Below are 24,414 nucleotides of genomic sequence, written 5' to 3' on the forward strand. Positions count from 1 at the left end.
CTCTGGGCATTTGTTATTCCACTACTATATTTGTTTATGTCCTCCATATGGAGAATAATCTGCACCTGTCTCATTCTTTCTAACTTCAACCAGCCTAATACTCTCTAGACCTATCTATGTAGCATTAAATTGCAGGACTTTATCTTCTTTTTCTTTTTTAAGTTGAATAGCTTTCAATTGTGCTTATGTACCAGTTTCTTTATCTAGTCATCTGATTTTGGAAACTAGATGTTTTTATATTTTAAATTTTAAGTAGTGCTGCAATGAACATAGGCATAAAATGCCTTTTCAGAATACAATTTTTAGGTTCTCGGGGAAGATGTCAAAAAGTGGAATTATTGGATCATATGAAAGCTCAGATTCTGATATTTTGAGAAGTATCCATATTGTTTTCAAACTAATTCAACCACACTTAGTTCCCACCAGCTATACCTCTTTCCCCAAATTCCTTCCAACACTGGTTGTTTTTGTTCTTTGTGATGTGTGTCCATCTCACTGATGGGTGATATGCCATTTCTGTTCCCATTTGCATTACACTGCTGATAAGTGATGCTGAGCACTTTTTCATATGATTTTGTCCATCTGCATATCTTCTTTGAGGACATTTCTGTCTCTTCAAGCCATTTTTAGGCTGTTTGTTGTCTTTTTCTTGTAAATGTCTACCAGTACTTTACATAGCTTGTATATCATCATTTTATCAATTGAGTGTTGGGCAATATTTTCTTGCAGTCTGTCATATTCTTAATGATAAAATAAAATGCAATCCTCTGTTACGTCATTTCATAGTATTTATAGTTTACTTGATATATTTTAAAAGCACATAATGTTTTTCCAAATATCACATATGAAAACCAACTTTACCTGACTTATCTTGGTAAGAAAAAAACCTGAATTGAGACACTATGCAGATATTTCGCTGATAGACTTGATAGTGTCCACAGGAGGCAGCTTATTTTAATTCTGATTTTGCTTGACAAAATACTTGATTCCTTTGTTCCTAAGCTTCAGAGGAAAATTTTGAGTGTTGCCCTTTCCCCCTAATTACAGATTTGAATCAGAACCATCCTGGGGTGAAATGTATGCATATTTTTTCAAATTCTTGATTATCCCAAAAAAGTTTTATGATTTCCCCTCTTAATAACAAATGCCTATGTGCACAAAACTACAGAAAATCAATGCATCTGCTGCACCAGCCCTTATTTTCTCATGCTTTATAGCTTCACTGCTGCCTTCTTAATTCATATGTCAGGAAGAAAAAGAAAGAAAAAAAATCATAGTATTACTTCATTGTAAAGTTCATAGAACCTAAGACTTTTTAAAGTTTTTTCCTTCATCATCAACTTTTTTATATCTCAGAATAGAAAGTGTTAGTTAGACCTTCCTTTGCTGTTTTCAACATTCATTATGTGAAGGCATTTTGTTAAATGTATATTAGAGGTTAAGGATATGAAACTGTAACACAAATAGAGTGCCAAGTTCAAGCAAACCTGGAAGTTACCCTGTGGCACCAAGTTTAAGCAGGCCAGGGGAAGGAGTGGGAAGGGAAGGCAACAAAGTGTTCAAAATCATGGATGTCTGGGTGTACTTATGCTTCACTTTTGAGCATACCGAGGTGATGACAAGTTATGCACAGTCATCCCAGTGGCAGTAGATGAAATATATTTAAAAAACTAAAATAGAGGGACTCAACAGCATGATAGAAGAAGCCAAAAGTAAAATCTATGAGTTTGAGAGTGAGTACAATAGAAATATATCATCCTGTGTTATAATGCATATGTAGATTTAGAATACTAGGATAAGGGGGAATATCAATATCACCAGTTACCCTAGAATATAGAGATGAAAAGGAAAGAAATAGAGCGAGAGTGGGAAGTAGGGAATGATGAGAAGTAATTGTGTCAAGTAAGGGGCTCAAGGGGATTCAGACACATCCTGTTAAGGAAACACAGAGTTAAATATCCAAAACACAGAGTAAACACCACTTAAATCATGAGACCCAAACTCTAACAACCATATTTCAGGCTGGAAGGGGATATCTGGGAGAAAACCTGGGATCACTAGGGAAGAGAAAATGATTCTAGTGATGTAATCGGTGCTAGAATATTGTATGTCTAAAACTCGACTATGAATAACTTTTTTAAATCACAATGCTTTAATGAACCTTTTTTTAAAAAAAACTTTATGTATGTATTTATTTATTAATTGATTGTTTTAGGTCACGCCCAGCAGCGCTCAGAAATTACTCCTAGCTCTGCACTCAGAAATTGCCCCTGGCAGGCTGGGGGACCATATAGAATGCCAGGAATTTAACCAGGTCTCTCCTGGGTTGGCTACAGGCAAGGCAAAGGCCCTGCCACTGTGCTCTGTCTCTGGCCCTAAAACTTTTTTTAAAAAAAGAAGAAGGAGGAGGAGGAGGAATAATAATAATAATAATATCTGGGCCTGCAGCCAATCCAAGAGGGGCCTGTTTAGATTCCCAGTATCCCAGGTGGTCTCCCAGCCTGCCAGGGGCAATTTCTGAGTGCAGAGCCAGGAGTGTGGCCCCCAAACCAATCATTCAGTCAGTCAATAAATAAATAAATATATAAATAAATAAATAAATAAGGATGGACCCTGGTTCGAATCTGGCATCCCATATGGTCCCCCGAGCTTGCCAGGACTGACTTCTGAGTGCAGAGCCAGGAATAACTCAGCACCACCAGGTGTGACCCAAAAACCAAAAAATCAAAATGGCACAATTATCCAATTTTTTTTCAATTTTTTTCTCATCAAAGTGTTGAAAGTTTACAACAGTAATTTAGTTTTACTAGATTCTCCTAGCTCAAACTTTCTGGACTAGAAGACATTCTTAGAAATTACCAGAATGTAAAGAGACAGGGAATGTCACCAAGAGGGATAAAACCTGTGGGCTGAAAGTTGTAAACTATAATGAAAAGGAGCAGAGAGGTATAACTATGGAAAAAAAAAAGTCCTCAAAGGTATTGAATATTGTCCAGGAATATGGGGATGTTAACCCAAGCATCAGCTCCTTATCAATGTAATTTGATTTTTGTTACTTTGGAAAGGGAATCAGAAGAGAATCTACACAGAGGATAGTGTAAGATATCACCTCAGCAGCTTCTGGAAATTAAATCATTCTTGAGAAAAATTCGACCCATATCAATCCAGTAGTCTGTTTCTCAGTGTCCTGTTAACTTAACAGAGCTCTTCTGCACAGGTCCCCATCCTTAATCTGACCATTGTGACCAGGCAGAGCAGTAGGTGACTGCCAAGTTTGAGGGCTTTCCCACAGTGATTATCATTCATCTGGGAGCCATATGCCTCGCTGTCCTCCAGGATATTCCAAAGGGGCCAAAATTATGTAAATTTCAGAAAACTAAGGGCCATCTGTTAAACAGGGGTTCATAGGAAGGATACAAGGGGACATAGTTAATATAACAGGACCACTGTTGGAAAAGTGTTTGAGCAACCTGGTGCTGTATGCCTAAATCGCACTTGGGCTTTTTCAGGCTGTGAGAGGTGTTTCAACCTGAAGATCCCCTTGATGAATAAAGTGTCTCATATCCCTGGGCATTCAACTCTGCCCCCATATCCTTGGTCCCTTTTGCCCAGTATCACTTCCAGCCTCACTTTGGTGCTAACATACTAGCTGTCTCAAAATCTTGTATGCCAGGCAGCCCAGGAGACCTGCTTGTTTTGGATCCAGAACTTGCATAAAGTAACCGAAACTGCAGGCACCTGGTCATCACCCTGGCCTAATCAGATGTTATGTCCAGAAACACCAGGAAACATGTGACTTTGTATATTTGACAAAATCGCAAGCTTTTTTAGACTCAGAGCCACCTGTCTTATCAAACACTCACAAAACCATGCCATAGTTCACTTATCCAGGACTGCCTACCTTTGGTACTGCGGTTGTTACAGGTGTTGGTGAAAGTGAATTCTGGCTGTATTTGAGGTCACAAAACAGATGTTTTTGGATAGACATAACTGATCTCCATTGCTCTTCTGGCCAGCTGCACTTTGACAGCATGTTTACTGCCACACAGCCTGCACTGTGAACCCTGGGTCAGAGTTCAAGTCTCTAAACTTCTCTGCTGTAGCTTTTATAGGTCAGTTTTCACTGCAAATGCTCAGCAATCATTCAGGTCATACAAATGAAGAACCAAAGTCACATAAACAGTTGGTCACTGCCTGCTTCAGGTTGAACTCCCCCCAGTCTTCAGGTAACACAAGACTTCTAAAGAAATGCTAGTATCAATTGAATTGATGGTTAGAGGTAGAGACACAGCAACTCCTGGGGCATCAGAATTTTCTAAGATTCTCAAAGATGTCCAAACAATAGTTCTTTGGTGTCCACTGATATTTAGCAACCTGTAGATGAAAACTTTTCGGTACTGTAGGGATGTAAATTCAATTACTAAGTGAAATAAACTAGCAGGAGAAAGACCAATACTGAATGATTACATATTTAGGTGATATATCAAGAAACAAATCAAGTGAACACATTTTACAACAAAAATAGATCCTTGGACTTTGACAACAGGGTTGAGGGTGAGAGTACAAAGAAAAGATCCAATGCCAAGATATATTTACAGTTTGGTAGTAGATAAAATGACCAAAGTAATATTATACCAACAATATACATATATTGTGCCATGTACAATTACAAAATTTACAAAATTGGTAAAACATAAAGAATTATACTTTTGTAAACTGTTAACTCGATAAATTCAATATGCATTTTAGAATAGGGGCTGGAAAGACAGCACAGAGCATATGGCGCTTGACTTGCACAGGGACAACCATAGTTCAATTCCCAGAAACCTATATGGTCCCCTGAGCACCAGGAGTAATATCTTAGTTCAGAGCCAGAAATAAACCCTGATACCACCAAGCGTGGACCCAAAATTATATATGTATATTTATATATAGTTTTTATTTAAAGTAAATATTCTATAAACCTTTGAATCTTGGATTTCTCTTGTAGAATCTATTTGAGAGTAATCTGCATGTGTTATTCTTAATCTACATCTTCTGAATGAATATACTTTAATACAGTTGTGCAGAAATTAAAGAACTTCTGAGTTGATTCTAATGAAAGTTCATTGTTTATTTATTTTAATTTTTGGTTTGGGGATCATACCCAAAAGTTCTCGGGATTTAATCCTGGCTTTGTGTTCAGGAATCACTCCTGGTAGGTTTGGGAGACTACATGGAGTACCAGGCCAGCTGCTTAATTTTGATCCCCTTTTTTTATCTTGAGAAAGCTATTAGGAATCAGTTCTATGTAGTCATTTACTGTCATGAATCAGTCTTGATATGAGAAGCAGGGAGTGGAGGAGCCTAGGTGTGATATAGTAAGTAGAATTAAGTATATTTCTAATAAACTGCAGTTAAGAGGATAGACTGGACCCAGAATAATTTTAAATATGGGTTTTATCACAGTAGTTTTGGCCTCAGGCAAATAGTCTTCCCAATATTTCTTCAGGGGACACTAACTTCAGTGGTATTCTCCAATTTGGCTATATTCTCCAATTTGGCTATTTATTTAACATTTCATGTTGCTTTGACTTCATCAAAAATAATATTTCTCACCATCCTTTGAAAATTAGCTAATCATGTACATTTTAAGCATTGAATTGCCTTAAAAATTCTACACTTGATCAATATGATAAAGTAGTAAGACATGTGCAATTGCATACTCAGTTCCTTTGAACATTGTTTTATTTTGTTGATTTTTTTTTTTTTGGATGGGGCCACACCCGTTTGACGCTAAGAGGCTACTCCTGGCTATCCAAGCAGAAATTGCCCCTGGCTTGGGGGACCATATGGGTTGCGGGATAGAACCTAGGTCCGACCTAGGCTAGCGCTTGCAAGGCAGACGCCTTACTCTAGCGCCACCTCTCTGGCCCCATGTTTTGTTGATTTTTATACTAGCTCTGTGAGTGGCACACTGACAATGGACAATAAATATGGAAAACAGTGTAGCAAGCTTTTGGGAAACCATGATTAAAATAAATTATTAACCTGTTTTCTTCTCACAATGTTTTTCCCTTCTTTCTTTTAATGATCCACTTTTCGGGATCCTTTAAAATTTGTACCTTGACAAAATATAGTATAAGAAAGGTTCTTGAGCAGGCATAAAATTCTGTGAAAAAAGGACAATCTGAAACTAACATAACTGGAGTATTTGCTTTGCCTCTTTTCTTCTCTTGTGATTCTGCAGTGATGAGGAAATTTTATTAAGTGAACTATCATTGTATGCCGAATGATTTATGTGATTAGATGAAGAAAAACTGTATAATTAGGAAAGTGAAATTCTACATGATTAGATAAAATAAGTAATAGGTTTGGATTTGAGATATTATATATGATGCCTTTTGTTTAAATACATACATAGAAATAAAGAACTTTCTAGAAGGAAGTTTATTGACTTTCTTTAGAATAGTTCATTGACTATCCCTGAACTCTTTGGTTATTGAATTTTTGGTTACATTTAATTGTATATCTTTTCATGATTGTGTATACAAGAAATGAAATCAACTTAAAAGTACTTCCCACTGTTTAATCTATTACCAATGCTCTTTGTCATACTGAGGAGGCTGCTTTGATAATGTTAGAGTATATTAATGATAACAAAAATTGAACGCCTAATATAAAGTTTATGGGTGATGCCTTAGATTCTTTGAATGCATCTTCCCTAATGGTGAATACTATATAGTCTACAAGGCAGCTCTCAGTATATTCACCTTAGTTTACAGGAGAGAACTAGAATTCAAAAATTATACACAGAGTTAGTATGATTGCAGTGAAATCAAGAAACTACTAGTAAGTCTTTATAGCTATATAGCTATTTATTTGATGGAGTACTTGAGAGATACATCTAATGATGCTCAGGATCTACACCAGATTTAGTACACATGGGTCAGTCTTGGCCGTGCTTAAGGAACTATGTAGTATTAATGTTGAAACTCAGACCTTTGGCATGCAAAGCATATGCTTTAACTTTTTGAGTTATCTCCAGGTCAGTGTTTAAAAAGTTGATCTATGAGTTAATGAGTAGCAAAACTGTAAAATAATGCTCAAACAATAAACATTTATATAAAAATCTCTTTTTATCTATATTGATTCTTATTATGTCTCTTCAGTCACTTATTTAAGGAGTTTTTTTTTTTCTTTTTCCACCGTGGTAGTGACTTAAAAAGATCAAATATTCTCTAGGAGGGACCCTGCTCTGAGTTTTGGTCTGTAATCAAGTAACACAGATTGAATGCAAGTGTGGGTAAAGAAAAACATTCAGATACCTGCAATTTTCCATTTTCTTTTCTGCATATGCATGGTATTTCTTAGCTTTATATTTTATTCTTAGAAAAACAATTTCCAAGGACAATAAAAAATGTATCTAGATAAATTCACTTCTCATGTTATAGTAGATTTCCATATCAATTTAGCAGTCCTAAAGTTGCAAAGATATAAAACATATGGAAATTATTACAATTTGATTACCTTTGAAATTTATAACAACATGAAATTATTTATATTTTAAAATACAATACTTAAAATAAATATTTTAATTTAAATAAATTAAATGATCTGTTATTTGTCTCCGAATAATCTTCAGTTTGAATAGGATTTCCATTGGCAAAATTACTTTTGCTAATGTAGATCTCACAGACTATCAGTTATCTTTCTCTCTTTGCCTTTTCACGCTCACTCTCAAACTCCTCACTTCCTGCCACAATCAATAGAAGGGCCTGTTTTGGACCATAGGTTAAATTATTTTACTTAAAATCTCTATACTAATTTATGTGTAAGCTACTAATTTTGAAGCAGATTTGCAAACCCACATGATCAAATTTGGATGAACTACCACTATAGTGGACCCCTGTGAGATAATTGGAATTTAAAATTGTGTGATTCCATATGGTGCCCCCATGTAGGTAGTGGATCTGAACTTTTCTCTTGGGATACTTTGTTCTTAGAGCAGCTCTGAGTAATTCCATCATAACTAAGCTGTGGTTCATACCAATTTGACAACACCATTGGGAGTCAAACCAATAATTCTCCAGGTTTATATGCACTGTAGATATTTCCTTTCATTGAATGAGTGGATCTATTCCAGTTGTAGATGAGTTACTTATTAATATCAAAGACATATTTGTCCTTATTTATCTCAGGATTTTTATACTTCCTCAATTAATTTAATCAGGGTTATAATATGCTCTTTATCTGCACTGGGCAGTGACCATAAGCCAATCTTCTTCTCCTCACTAACAAGATACCTGCTAAGGATTTCTTTTTTTTGGTGGTGGTGGTGGTGGGGGAAAACTGGGGGCTACTGGGAAGTTCCTCTAAGCCCATAGTGGGAGTGGCAATCGAATTAAATTCATCTCAGCACTCAGCTTTTTTTTTCACTTGAAATAATCTTTATTTTGGTAAAAATTTGATGGTATTCATTAGCTTAAGTTTATTTTTATTTTTTGACATGAAAGAAAAATATTTATTTAGTAGAAATATATTGGATTTTTGTTGATGAACATGATATAATACCATGCCCCTAATGTTCACAGGTATTTCTACTTTTTCTTAAGTAACATACATTTTTATTTTTTTTTAACATCAGGAATTTACTCATATATTCTTTTACTTAAATACTTACTAAATTATCCTCTATACAAGGCACCAGCCAAAGATAAGACAAAATCAGAAGACTTGTCACCCTTTGATCTGTGCAAAAGCCAAGATTGCTATCTACAGATGACTGGCTGTTACAACCATAACTGGGCAGTACTTATTCTGGGACCAATAAAAAAAGCCCTAGTCTAAGTTTTGGTCTACAATTTGTACAACAACCAAGATATCTAATTTCAGCTTCTATCTTAAAGGATATTTTAGTTTGCTATGACCTTGTGTCTTCACAACTGTGCTAGTATGACAATGACTGGTTAAGTTTCTCCTATTTTTATTATTAATTGTCATTCTCATTGTGCTTAGGCATAAAAAGTAAGATAGTGAACAATAGGATACACGTAATTTGTATAGTAGCTGCAAATAAAAATCCAAAGCACAGTCTATTTTCTTTTAAGTCACATGTATCTCTGTGAGGTTTTAAATAACTATAACACTGACTGAGCAATTCACATCAGAATATTCTCTTCCTGGAAACTGCTAACTGATGTTTGATATTTTGCTTTGTATCTTAGGGTAAATTTTAGGACACACAACTTTCAGTGATATAATTGACTTGATTGAAATGAGCTAGATTTTGATTATTAGATGAGAACTAATCAGTACAATAAACAAAATATTGAGTAAATTGTTTTCCTCCAAATGAAATAATTAGCCGTATTAACTGTGCACTTGTGCATAGTCTGTTCTGTAAAGCCTCATTATGCTTTTCCTTAGTCTTCTCTACCCTATGTGAATTTTAACCCACTGATTTGGGACTCGTCTCAATACGAGTAAGTTATCTATTTTTGTTCCCCATTCATTATGGTCTCTTTGCACCAAAAAGTACTTGTTAATTGTATTGTGGCTGTATTTATCATAAATTTCATAATCTCTCTTATCATCATACCTAATCTTCCTAAATATGTTGTTTCTTTCCTACAGATTCAATTAATATATCTCCCATCATTATTATATTTACTTTTCCAGGACTAGAACATAACACTTCTCTCTCATACAGTCATTTTTCCATATTGATATCTTTTCTGTATCCTGATCTTCACATCTTTAATTTATTTTATATAAAGTTGTCACAATAAAAATGTATTATTATAACTTTACTTCTTGACACAGTCCAAATCTCTGTCACACTAAAATAATGATGGTATATCTACACAGTGAATACCATGCAGCTATTAGAAAAAATGAGGTAATGAAATTGGCTTATACATGGATAGATATGGAGATTATCATGCTGAGTGAAATGAGTAAGGTGGAGAGAGATAGACATAGAATAATTTCACCCACTTGCTATAAAGAGCTGTGAATGCAATTAGAGTAGAGAAGGGTCCACTATTACTATGATAGTTGGAATTGACCACTCTGGACAAGAACTGGGTGCTGAAAGAAGATAAAGTGACATGCATGACACCCTTTCAAATTATAGTACAAGCTACAGTCTTGGGAAGAGAGAGAGATAGAAAGAGAGAGAAAGAGAAAGAGGAGAGAGAGAGAGAGGAGTGAGAAGCAAAATGCCTGACCCAGATATAGGTGGCGGATGATGGTTGGAGGAAAATGGGGGACATTGTTGGCAGAAAAGGTGTACTGGTGAAGGATGGTGTACATTCTATGACTAAAATCCAGCCATGAACGATTCTGTAATTATTTAACCATGGAACTTAAAATAAAACATTTAAAAATAAAGGGAATAAATCTCTACACAATGTTTTTGGAAAAGTCTTCTTAGTATATTCTCTCCTCTAGATCTCTTCCTCCCTGTTCATTTGTTCCTGTGTGCCTTCAAAACATGTCCTGCTTTGGGCTTTGCAGTTCTACACAGGATTCTTACTGGTTAAGATGCCCCTACCACTAAAGACACCCCTCCCACTTAAGATGCTCCTCACAGTTGATGATTATCTCATTTCTGAAGTCCATCATAGTTGACAGATCTTCCCATTCTCATTCTTTTTTGTGCTGGTAGTTTTATTTTTTTAATCTAATGTTCTGGTAGTTTTAATCAAACTTAATTAAACTATGGGTCAAAACCCCATGGGGTCATATAATATTGTTTTATATTTATTAACTTATTATCAATAAATGTTGGTTGATATGTCTGTGCTATATACTTATATAAGTAGTACATGATAAAGTTCCTTAGACAAAATGTGATGCTGATCAAGTGAAACTTAAGAAGCCCTATTAGGGAAATTCCTATGAAAATATTTTTGAAGTATGTTTCCTCATTAGAATGTCAGTTTTTTGATGTCAGGCCTTTATTAAGGACCTTTCTAGTTCCAGAGCCATCTTGTGAAAATCTGACACAAATAGGTGCCTAATATACAGTGTTGAAATAATTTGATTGTCTTATGAATGGTTTCTATATCTCCTGGAACCTTCCCAGTAGATTACTAAGAGCACATCAGGGATATTTCTATAATCAAATCTTGACTGACAGGCTCAATTAAAAGTACACTTGGGCTATAGAATTAGCTCAAGCAATATACACACACCTAATGTTTATCTGCCCTAAATGCCGTCCTTTGCACTTGATGGCTCCTAAGCACCACTTGTGTACCTTGTTGCCCAACTGTAATCAACTATTCAGCCCTCATGACTGGGCTAACCATTACTGGAGGCATTCCAATTTCCCCTAAGCATAAAAGAAACTGAAAAATATAGTTTATGAGATCAATCTCTATTTCCATTTTCAATATTCAAGTAGTTGATAACAAACAATTTTTTCTCTGAGACCTCTTGTTGTGCTCCATTCATCAGTCATATCCCCAGCCCCTGAGGTCAACTTCTTAAAGTCAACTTTCCTCTTTTGGACCCATAAATTTTCTGTAATATAAGCTAGTCATGAAAACCATTTGCTCCCAGGGAAATGAAGTGTGAGAGAATGAAGAGGGTAGATCAACTAAACTCGACTATTTGAATTAAATATAATATTTATTGATATGGAAGGCATAATATACACATTCTTTAGTGTGAACTGAGTGTTTTGTTTCATTTCTGGATCCTGTCTCTGTTTAATGAGGTGTTGAAGTCAGACTGGAAGGTTTTTCTATCTTAGTGGTGGCAGAAAGACCACCTAGTGTTGTTAGTTTTACAGTAGAAACAAATCATTTGAGATTGTCAGCCTCTAAATCTGCTGTCTACCCACTTGCCTTTCCCTGTTTGCTTTCCAGGTGAGACGATGCGCATAGCCTCTTCAGAGTTTGCAGATGACCCATGCTCCTCAGTGAAACGTGGCACCATGGTGCGGGCAGCAAGGGCATTGCTATCAGCTGTAACACGCTTACTCATCCTAGCAGACATGGCAGATGTCATGAGACTCTTATCTCATCTGAAAATTGTACGTATGTCACAGCTTGCTTTGTGTGGCACATTTTCAATAGCAATAGCGGCTGTTTCTGTTTAAGCTCTGATCTGTTCAAAAGATGATGATTCATTCATTCGGAGAAATAGCACAGTAGGTCGGCCACTTCCCTTGCAGGCAGTCAACCTAGATTTGATGCTTAGCATCCCACAGAATTTCTCAAACCTCACCAGGAGTAAACCCTGAGTGTAGAGCCAGCAGTATATAAGCACTGCCAGGTATAACTCAAAAAATAGGTGCCTCTATTAATAATAAAGATTACTAATTGCTTACCTGAACACTTGGTTACATTTGCAAGTGGCAGTCTCCTAATTTTTCTAATAATATGTTTATGTTACTAATATATTCAGAAATGTAAAAAATTACATGACTCGTTTTTCTTCTCTCAAAAGATGGAGTTTGAATTTCTCCATATGTTTAGAATAAAAAAAGAGTACATTTGAAGATGGAAAGCTAAGAAAAATACTCCTGCTTGTTTCCTGTCAAGGTTTAAAGCTATTTAGGTCCACTTGGTAATTTGATACAAATGGACTAATGACCAAGAATGCCCAGCATAATGTGAATTGTGTGTTAGAGGGGTTGGAGAGATAGCAGAGAGGTAGGGTGTTTGCCTTGCACAAAGCCCAATCAGGACAGATGGTGGCTCGAATCCAGACATCCCATATGGTCCCATATGCCTGCCAGGAGCAATTTCTGAGTGCAGAGCCAAGAGTAACTCCTAGAGTCACCTGTTGTAACCCCAAAACCAAAAGTCTCCCCCCAAAAGAATTGTGTATTAGATCTGTTTTGACCTTGCTTTTGTCTAGCACTTCTATAGATAAATGGCTTTGAGCTTACCACAGAAATTGATACAAACAGAAATAAAACCAAAAACAACATATTCCTAGAACCTCCACCCTCGCAGACTAATTTTGAATCTTTATCTTCAAACCTAATATCCAACATACCTGTTTTACTTCTCGTAAAACTTTATGTTCTATCAACCTAGAGAAACTCATGTTATGTTCTCTGTGACATGATTTTTTTTCTTTTATTCTTATGGGCTCCAGAAGAACCCTTCCCTATTCACAAATATTACTGTAAGTAGAGGTTTCTCCATTTCTCTACTTGGTGGTTTGTATGTAGTTATAAGCAGGAAGATTACACCCTTTAAAATAAGATGATGTAACTGAGGATTGATTTTGCTTCCAGAGTCTCTGCTTCTTTCCCTGAGTGGATTTTATTCCTGACAATTGATGCCAACCCTAACCTGAAAACAGGCTATTCCAGGATGGAGTGTGAATTATAGGTTGTTTTTGTTTTCACTTGTTTTTAGATCAAGGATTGGTTGAGCTTCTGGAGGTATCAAAAGTTTTTGTTTACTCAGTTGCCCAGTCTCTAACCATTCCTAATTTAATACTCTATCTATAAGTCTTCTGTTTTAATTCCCTAACCATTGAAATGAACAATGGGAGAATAAGTAAATAATAAGAAAGCAACTCATAGAATAATGACCAAGGAGAAGCTGCTCTCAGCTCATCTTCCATCTCAGATGTGTTTATGTGTGGGGTTTACTTAAGAAACTTACAAAATTGTGGGGCTGGCGAGGTGGCGCTAGAGGTAAGGTGTCTGCCTTGCAAGCGCTAGCCAAGGAAAGATCGCGAACGCGGTTCGTGGTTCGATCCCCCAGCGTCCCATATGGTCCCCCCAAGCCAGGGGCAATTTCTGAGTGCTTAGCCAGGAGTAATCCCTGAGCATCAAATGAGTGTGGCCCGAAAAAACCAAAAAAAAAAAAAAAAAAAGAAAGAAACTTACAAAATTGTAAGTACTCTTTATAAAAAATATTTGGGGCCAAGTCTTTTACCTAACTTGACCTTAATTAGGGTCTCAAGATTGCCAAATTATCTCTGTAGCTCACATTATTGTAAAAGTTCACAAATTCTAACATCTCTAACCCGAGTTTCATGATCAGAAACCACAGAGCAGGGGAGAGCTTTCTGCAATTTCCCTGAGGGTGTTTGAGAAGACAAAGAATGTTTTTCTCATTTCTCAGATTTTCCTCAGGTAATGGATTCTCAAAGGGTAGACTGATTAAAGGAAACTTTTGCACAGAGGCTAAGTGAGCTGAAGGATATGAGCCATCATTTATGTAAGAGACAGGATAATGCTATAGCTCGCTATTAGTAGAGTAAGATTAATTAGGCTTTATTGTAGTTTGATGTCCCTTGGCCAGCTGTGTCATAACCCACCACAGAACTTTCTTCTACTTGGATCTCAAGTTTAAGATCAATTCCAAGCTACCCTTGGAATCACAGGGAACTTTCATTGGAGTAAGATTCCTGTAGCATGGACCCGGAGAGATAGCACAGTGGCATTTGCCTTGCAAGCAGCCTGATCCAGGACCAAAGGTGGCTGGTTCAAATCCCGGTGTCCCCTATGGTCCCCCCCGTGCCTGCTAGGAGCTATTTCTGAGCAGACAGCCAGGAGTAACCCCTGAGCACCGCCAGGTGTGGCCCAAAAAACAAAAAAACAAAAACAAAAAATAAGATTCCTGTAGCATGTTTTTCACTGAGGCAGGTGTATGGTGAGTGGTATACATGAGCTTTGGTACGACTGTCAGATCCCAGGAACTATTCTCAGAGCACAGTGATGTCCCCAAGCACATCTGTTTTACATGCATTTTTCATCCTACAAATGACTTCATGCTCAAGCATGTAAGAGAACAAATTTTATTTTCCCTTACAGACTATTTAGACTTCAAGTAAAATGATTTAGTTTGGATCTTGCACAGATGAGCGATCTCGCTCGACCATTGAGATTTAGACCAGAGCCTAAAGAAATTAACTTTACATCCTGTGTTTCATTTATCTCTGTGCTGTGGAAGATTTTATTCAGTCACTCCTGGGAGTGATGAGAGACTGAATATTCTCCCCGAACTGCCTGCACCTGTCAGGTACTCATGGAGTACAAGCTGGAACATGACATATGGTCCCAAGTGTTGCCAGTCCACTCTACCTGCCTCTGCACTCACCTGTTTTGACCAGCTCTGTCTGCTGATAAGATCATTGCAGTGTGGAGTTGATTATATTCTCTTCCTGAAGAACAGATTCAAGGAAGTTAAAAAAAATAGCACAAACTCTGGAAAGGTCAACTCAGTAATATTAAGTAGTCCTGTCAGACTGTCAGTAGTAAAATTAAAAATGATTGTAGACTAAATAACACATTTGTTCTACTTAGAGCAGAATCTATAACCAAAGGTGTGGTGAAATGTTGCTCTCTTGTGGATCAAGTGGAGAACTACAAGTTTTGGTATTACCAAATTATTCAAGATTGTAGCTAAATCAGGTTTAATCAAGGTTTAAACCTGTCAGGATTTCATATTATAAGGCCATTCCCCACCTTCGGTATGTCAACCAATCATTAAAAATGGAGATGAGACATATTCTGTTTATTTATATTCTTTGCCATTCATTTTTCTTTCTTATACAAGAATCTCCTCTCCCAATCAAATATTTTCTAAACTACCTAGTTATTCGTTTGAACTCAAAATTAAATATATTCATGTATTTTGAAGAAGTAAGTTTGAAGTCATCACATCCATCTTTACTCAAGATTTTCTGCATATGAATTTATTTATCATAGAAATGAAAAAAAGAAAATAGAGTGATTGGTGCTTTATAATGATGTGATTGTTTTTTTCTATAAAATTGATTAATAACCACTACATAAATATTTTGCATTGAGAATGATGCAAAATATTTTACTTTTTATATTTTTATCCATTTGACATTTTCTCATTGTTATTTCCAGCTATTGATTTTTCATATTTCTGACTTACAGGAACACAGAGATAATTAATTACCTTCCTATAAGAAATCAACATTCATGTTCTTTTAATAAAATTTTTATTTAACCACTTTGGTTACAAAAATTTTCATAGTTAAGTCATTTTTTAGCATGAACACTCTAATTAGATCAAATGTGACCAATTTGTTTTCCTTAAATATCCACTTTCATTCTCTTCTCTGTACCCCTATAGAAAATTGTTGGCAAATTGAGAAAACAAATTGAACAAATATTTTCTGATTCCAAATTTGGGGGACCAGGCTCAGGGCTTACTCCTAGTCTCATATTCAGAAATTATTCATGGCAGTAACTTAAGATTAACTCTGTGTGTTTATACACATATGTGTTTAGGGGACATAACTCAGTCATGAGTAATCAAATAATGTTTTAGTTAGACACACACACATACAGACATATAAACATACACACAGGTTCAGATTAACTTTAGGAGACAGTAAAATAAAGTTTGATAATGCCTTGATACCAGTGGTCAAATCAGAGTATCTGGCTAACCTAACAGTTAGAGGTGAGTTCTTACATATTTACAGTCATTCATTTATTTTTTGAGTATGTTTATTTCCAAGCCACTATTTAATTTAGCTGTAAAATAAAAAAAAACTAACAAGAGATTTATGTATGACCCAAATGACTTCATCAGTCACTTAAAATTTAATCAACTGGATATCAATAATAGGACACCAACATGAGTTTAATTTGTGCAAATTGAGACGATGACCATACAGCAATGAAGTAGTGCTCTTTGGTGGGCCGTAAATATTGACAAGAGAACGGAAACCCTTAGCCTAGGAAGAGAGTAACCAGACTCATCAATTCAGTACTAGGTGTATCGCCATATGCTGCTTTTGTATGCTTAATAAATACTAGTTAAATTGCCAATCTACTTTTTTATACCAAAGGGAATATGTGCAGTTTGAACTTGGAAATTTAGAGACTGACTTAAAGATTCTCTAAAACAATTTGATACAGCAATATCCCTTTGAGAGATATTATAGAGCACATTTATATGTCTGCTTAAGGGGCTTTTAATTCTTGCAAGGTACTCATAAATATTTGATATTTAATTTTATCCTTTAATTCTTCCTATTGCCTGTGTAATATCGAGATTCTATTATTTCCTTTTATTAGTGAAAGCACTGTGAGTCAGAAAGTTTAAGTGGCTTCCTGGATATCAGAGCTAACAAATGGCAGAGGTGGGGTTCAAATGCAGAGTTACTTCAGTAGTGATTAGAATAGCATTCTGGGGGTAAAGGAGGGAGATAAGGGATGCATACTGGGAACAGGGGCGGAGGGAGGACAGCACTGATGGTGGGAATGCCCCTCATTCATTGTCACTATGTACCATAAATAATGCAGTGAAAGTTTTGTAATGCACTTTGGTCACAATAAAAATTAAAAAAAAAAAAAAAAAAAGAAAGAAAAGCATAAAGAGCTGGGGGTCAATCCTGGAATCACATGGCTGGCCTGTAAAATGCCCTGGATTCTATCCCAGCACAGTGTAACTCCCCAAGCAATGTTAGTGAACCCTGGTAAACCTTGAGTACCCCCAAGAATAGAAACTGCACTTACTGTGAGTCCAAATACCAGTCAGGCCTATGTTGCTGATCAACACAAGACCAGAACTAATTCCTGGGCCATGTATTTTGAAAACAAAATTGACACAAAATAACAATCCAAAATTACTAAGTCTAAGTCTATACTATACTTATACACACAATCCATATCCTTATTGTTTCTTTTCCAAAAAAAAAATTATAGGGTTAATATAACAATATAAATCAGTGACTGGAATCTTCTGAAAAAGTAAGAATAACAACAAAATAAGTGCCTCACATTAATCTGATTAACAACCTCTAAAAAGCCTATTTTATATTTTGAAATCAAATGCAATGATTTAACTCCCTTGGAGATAATTATTTGGCTCTTCCTGGTAACCAGTTTTTAATGTACAAAAAAAGATTTACACCTCAAAGAAGCAGCAGGAGCAAATTAACTTTGAAGAACCCTCCTTACATAGATTCTGTTGATAGCCATATTGGAATGATTAGAAATATCTTACAAAGAAAGACAACTCCAAATCATTGTTTTAATGATTTGAGATATGAACTTCCCATTAATCTATGAAAATGATTGGAGTGGTCCATTTCTATACCATAAAATGTCACTTTATTGGCAAGCCTAAAAACATCCTAACTTGTAACAGTCCTTTATTAGGATATTCAATATTTTTAAAAACATTTCTTTCTTTTATTTAGAATCTGGCTTAAAGTTGGAAAAGACAAACAGTGAGAAATTAATCATTTTCTATGTTTACAACTAGAAAAGAAAGGCATGCAGATATTTGTGGAGATAATCAAAGGATGGTGTTTGTAGTTTCCAGTTATTCAAAGAATCACTTTCTTTACTCCATACAGTGATTTCTATTATAGAATGAATTCACTTGCTTTGTATATATAATATTATCATATCTATGAAGTAAAGGCTTTGGAAGTATTTGTTTTTTTCTGGCTTATGTGTATACACAATGCTCGGTGAAAACTGATAAGAAAATTGAATTAGCTCCTCTGTCACTGTCAATTTTAACGAAATAAGCCTCTATAGTTAAGAACTATATTAATTTGTTGGCATTTCCAGCTATCTTCGCCATTATTTCTGCTTCCATATTATAGTGAACTGTTTGCAGGTTTTCCTTTGATTAGATCAAATTTCAAGAGTCATTCTAAATTCTGAAGTCGGCCCATTACACTTTCACAGTTGCTTTATTTTTCTTCCATTTTCCCTAATGGTTGGCCTCTCATTAGGACACCTTTATTTTTAAGAACTTTTGAGTTTTCAAATAGGTGTCTTATTTCCTATGTATGCTATGGTCATTTCTGTTGATAAAATTATTTTTACAAAGATGTCAATTGTCTAATAATGATTCCAGAGATTACTATAGTCTCTTAATTAATTTCACAGGTATTATAATCACAATAGGGAAGAGATGATTGTAGTATCTCTAAAATATTTATAGCACTGATAACGGAATTAGTTATTTGGAGGTAAGGTCACACACAAGCTCTGTTCAGTACTTACTCCTGTTTCTGTGCTCAAGAATCATTCCAGGTAGTCTAAGAACCATGTGTTTTGCTGGGAATTGAACTTAGCAGTTTGTTGCCTTATCCCTTTACTATCTCTCTAGCTGTCATAAATTGATTATTATGAAAATTTATAGACCAAATTGAAGACCACTCTGTTAACAAAGTTCCATGAAACACTTTGTAAGAATTTGGAAGTAGATCACTTCATGGGGGAGGTCTGGTGGGGGATAGGATAGTGCTTCTCCAGGATGAATATTTTCTTTCTATTGGCAATTGGTAAGGTGTAAACTCAGCTGAAAATTACAGTTCCTTTACTTTAGATGTGAATGTGCTGCCAAGACTGGTTGCGGATTCAAGCTGTGAATAACTTTCAGCAGTCCTTTAGTTTTTGGTTCGCAAGCCTCTTTATTTCCTGAAGATTTTAAGAATTTGTTTAGAACTCCATAATCTCCCCAAATGTTTTCACTTAAAATTAAACATTTATATCACTTAGCAGAATCACATGTAATAAAATGCAAGCATAATACTTCAAATAATCCAAGATTCTAGTAGTTATTAACTTTTATATACAACATATAGTTGATAAAACCTTAAGCAAATATTGTTTGTTAATAAGTGTGTGTCAAGAGTTCTTTTTACTTACTATTAGTATTTTTAAGTTTTTAAACTGTCATGTTTTGACTACTCTCTAATGATATTTTATTTTTATCCTTTCAGGTAGAGGAGGCTCTTGAAGCTGTCAAAAATGCTACAAATGAACAAGATCTTGCAAACCGCTTTAAAGAATTTGGGAAAGAGATGGTGAAACTTAACTACGTAGCAGCAAGAAGACAACAGGTGGGGATATTTCTGGAGATTCAGGGAAAAAATAATTGCCTTGCAGTGAACGTTTTACCTCTGTAGACCTGAGCAAAGAAAGGATGTTCTGCATATGGCAGCTATTGAATAATCACATGTCCTCAAAACATGCAAGAATGCATCTTCTTAAGCCAGCTCCGCCCTTACTATGGACCTTGAGTTCCTCTGTCCTAGAACAAATCATAGGCTACCCTCCTCATTGGCACACACAACTCTGCTGAGATAAATATATGATGAGTTTTTTGGTTTGGGTGGTTTTTTATTTGGGGGGGGGGCATGATATTCCTGGCAGTACACAGAGGTTATTTCTGGTTCTGCACTCAGGAATGACTTCTGACAGACATGGGGAATCATTAAATGAGACACTGGGGATCAAATTCCAGTTGACCACATACAAGGCAAGTGCCCAACCCCCATACATGGATCACTCTGGCCCCTGCTTGATGAGTTTTTGTTCACTTTTGGAGAGTTCCAGAGTCAAATAAAATATATCCCATTTGGGGGAAATTTACAATCTGAAGTGCTACTTCTTACTCACACTATTTCCAAGCCTTGTGAATACCATCACAAGAATAGAGACATGTGGCATGAAATTTTAACAGAATAGAAGCTTAGTCTGCCAAAAATTTCTGCCCAATCAAATGATGCTCTAGGTAGAAATTGTAATTATAGAACATTGGGTTTAATAAATAAAATACAATTACATTAGTTTTGTTTCTATCTTAACAGGCCTGCAAATTATTTCTATTTTTCTGATCCTTGGGTGGAAGGAAGGTTGAAAAATGCCAGTCTAGACCAAGTCCTCCTCAACCTTTTCTCTGACTGTGACACACTGCTGACTTATTTTCTTCCTGGGATCACCTGTGCTATGTCCTATGTCCCTGACTGCTCCCCCATTTATTCAGCTTTTTACTCTAACTTCTTCAGAATATCCTGGATGTTGATTGGACTTTTCTTAGACTTCTTTAAAATTCAAGACAATTGCTTGTGACATTTATCTAGGCCTCCCTACGATCTACATCGAAGATACTTTCCAACCCCAACATATACTAGGGATTCATCCTCTCCACAGGTTGATATTACAAATGAATCCAAGATCTCAAAGTCCCTCATGATCATAAATATCCTATATGTGACCAGTGCACAATCATGATTTTAATTTGTATGACTACTTTCAAATACTTTGTTTTCAGCCAAATATTTTCTTCTTTTTATTTTTTTCATAGTTTTTTTTCCCGCATTGTTTTTCATTCTCTATGAAGCAAAATAGTTTTTATTGATAGAATTTTACTTGGACAGTGTGAGTGGGGAGAAAGAGGAATACATGTTCACAGGAGAATATGGACTTTTCTCAAAGTGAAAAAAAAAAAGGCAGAAAGTGAGAGCGGGGGCATGCACCAGCTTGGAAGAGCGAGCCTGGGATTCTTTAAGTGGAATCTGGTGTGGTCTACCAGATAGTTAATTCTGCAGCTCTACAGCTGGTTGAGCTGTTTAATACACTAAGAAAACAGTGTCTCTTGATGTCGGAGATCCAAGCAAAAGCTGAGAATTGAAGGTGAAGGTCAGCACATTCCAAACTTGCAGAGTAGTAGATTTTGATGTGAGTGGATACATTGAATAGTTCAAGTTTTGTATCAAAGTGTCAAGGTGACTCTAGAATAGACACATTGCAAAACAGGGAGTAAAATAAGAGACAAATTAACAATTATGCTGAAGCTTTTTTTTAACTCTGAGGCCATGTCTCTGGGTGTGGGGTCATAAATTTGGCAGTGGTTGGCGGTGGTGGAAGGATTCTGTACATGCAGGAAACACAGTTAAATGAAAAATCAACTGTGTGTAATGAATTCCAAGTTGTTTCTGGCCCTGTTTGACTCTTGCATTTCTTGGACAGAAATGTTTACCACTGATCGGGTTTCCCTAAAAGATGGAGCTCTCGGTTACTGTGTTAGTAGGAATGTAGAAAAATAATTGAAGTTGAACTTTATTTTGAAAATGAACTCTAAGGACCTGCTGTTAAGTTGCATCTGTGAAAGTAAGAAGCGGCAGTAATCAGCTTATTTATTTTATTTTCTCTTGGTTTGGGGACCACACTCAGCAGTTCTCAAGGCAGTAATCAGCTTATTTATTTTATTTTTTCTTGGTTTGGGGACCACAGTCAGCAGTTCTCAAGGCTCATTCTTGGTTCTATATTCAGGTCCAGGGACCAGGGCACCCTAAGGGGTACCAGGGATCATACCCTGGTTAGCCATGTGTCATTACTTTTTTAAATTTTACTTTACTATATACTTTTTACTTAACAAATTGCTCGATTGTAACCAGTTATTTGTTTATTCAAGACCTGTTTTATAATTTCACATTAAGATGGATTCTGTTTTGTGGAGTGCTTTTTGCTTGTTTGTTTTCTTTGACCCAAATAAAGCTGTGTTCAGGGCTTACTCCTGATGCTGTTTTGGGGATCACTGCTAGTGGGGCTTGGGAGACAACATAAGGTGCCAGGGATCAAAGCCAGTTCTGCCACTTTCAATGCAAATGCATTACTCACTGCTGTCCTGTTTGTATGGCCCTGCTTCTTTGTGTTTTTAAAAGTATATCCCTTCCTATATCTTTATTAGTAGGATTCCTATTCCCGTCTTCAACCTTCATAAGACTTTTCTTTTTGAGTAAAGATACTACTAAAGAATTTAGTGTGGCATATTCAGATCAGGTATTTTGGATGCCAAGCTTTCATTATTAGTTGAGAGAAACCTTCTATCTGTACTACCTAGATAATTGGCTTTCTCAGTGTCTGTCCTAAGAGCCTGCACTCCCAATTCTAGTCCTGATACCCCCTTTTCTATTTAGTGGTTAAGAGATGCTCTCGTGTTTTGAACCCGCAGGAGCTGAAGGACCCCCACTGCCGGGATGAGATGGCAGCTGCCCGCGGGGCTCTGAAGAAGAATGCCACGATGCTCTACACTGCCTCACAGGCCTTCCTCCGCCACCCTGATGTGGCGGCCACGCGAGCCAACCGCGACTACGTTTTCAAGCAGGTCCAGGAGGCCATCGCAGGCATTTCCAATGCGGCGCAGGCCACTTCGCCCACGGAAGAAGGCAAAGGCCACACTGGCATCGGCGAGTTGGCGGCAGCTCTGAATGAATTTGATGTAAGTGTGTGGGTGGGGCGGAGGTTGTATACACCTAGGGTGCATGATTCCTTCTCTCTTTTTTCCCTTCCTTCCTTCCTTCCTTCCTTCCTTCCTTCCTTCCTTCCTTCCTTCCTTCCTTCCTTCCTTCCTTCCTTCCTTCCTTCCTTCCTTCCTTCCTTCCTTCCTTCCTTTTTTCAGATAAAATATTTTATTAAGAAAAACTAAGGGAATCTGGAAGAGGGACATAAAGAGGAGGGACTGGGCTAGAGGGAGGGAAACAGCATAAAAGCCAAAGTGGGTGTAGATTGTCGTGTCACCAGACTAGAGTATGTGCTTTCATTTTAAAAAAGGGGGGGTTGCAGATAGAAAAATAAAGGGTGTAGAGAAGAAGGATCACCCTGATAATGTAATTTACTTCTCTTAGAGACCTTGGATATTAAGTTAAACTCTGTGATATGTTTTGGTTACTTCCTGTCCAGTCAATGGGCAAAGCCTGGTTTTTTACAATTCAAGAAATTGAACTGTCATGCTTCTGAGGAATTAATCTCATGCACATAGAACTCTGCACTGGTAATTTTCCTCCCTGATGGGCCGTTTTAAGAGACTTCTTCAACATCATTTGGAAGATCATCTTTCTTAACAAAGGGAGAAATTGCAAGGACTGCTGGGTGAAGACTGTTCTGCCTGTTTCCCGGGTGAACAACTCATTTTCCAGCAATGACATTCAAATTTCTTTTACCTGTGGCCTCACAGGGCCCTGCTCCTTTATGCACTAGTCTACAGATATCAGTGCCTATGCTAGTTTCTCAAGTGGCCAACTCTTGCTTTTCCTATATGTCAGTGAGGGCACAGGAGGATGATGAAGGCAGAGATATGATGACTAGCTGTGCCGGGTCAGAGTTGTGGCTTCAGAGTGAGGGGCAAGATACAATAGCCCTGCAGATGCCCAGCCTTCTCCTTCCGTGTGTCAGCAGGGTGCCAGCCCCACTGTGTGGGAAGCTGGGAGTCATATGGTTTCATCCTATGTTCAAATGGACCAGCACGTTTTGTGAAAACTGTGATAGTTTCTAAAATATCACATTTGTCTTTAGGCTTTTATTTTTCCTGCAGGCTGGTAACTGGACTATAATGTACTGAATAGCTTTTATGTGGTAAAACTGTATTTTAGGAATCTAGATGAAAATGGGTTAGCTAACAGTTATGTTTTCTTGGTGGATTTTGACATAGTTGTTGGCAGACAACTGTCTTCTGGAAGATGATCAGGATGAGATCAAAAGCAAAACACACACACACATATACATATGCTAGGGGTCAAGGAGATACCACAGAATTCACAGGTATATGCCTTCCATGTGGTACCTTTGTTCGATCCCCAGGACCATATGGAGATTACATGTTAATGTAATTCTCAGGCCCCTGAGCATTGCCAGAGTGGCCCAGGTGGTATCCTGCACCGCAA

The 24,414-nt window shown here is 36.7% G+C and overlaps 1 protein-coding gene across 3 annotated transcripts in view; it reads left to right on the plus strand.

The window, feature by feature from the left end:
• CTNNA2 (catenin alpha 2) overlaps nucleotides 1-24,414 on the plus strand; it is a 1,246,345-nt gene that overhangs the window by 386,568 nt on the left and 835,363 nt on the right. For all 3 annotated transcript variants that reach the window (XM_049784907.1, XM_049784908.1, XM_049784909.1), the window contains exons 4-6: nucleotides 11,859-12,025; nucleotides 19,690-19,809; nucleotides 22,707-22,973. In XM_049784907.1, the coding sequence (XP_049640864.1) occupies nucleotides 11,859-12,025; nucleotides 19,690-19,809; nucleotides 22,707-22,973 (554 nt within the window). The remainder of the gene's footprint in view (nucleotides 1-11,858; nucleotides 12,026-19,689; nucleotides 19,810-22,706; nucleotides 22,974-24,414) is intronic.

Source organism: Suncus etruscus, chromosome 12 (genome assembly GCF_024139225.1).
Source record: "Suncus etruscus isolate mSunEtr1 chromosome 12, mSunEtr1.pri.cur, whole genome shotgun sequence".
NCBI lineage: Eukaryota > Metazoa > Chordata > Mammalia > Eulipotyphla > Soricidae > Suncus > Suncus etruscus.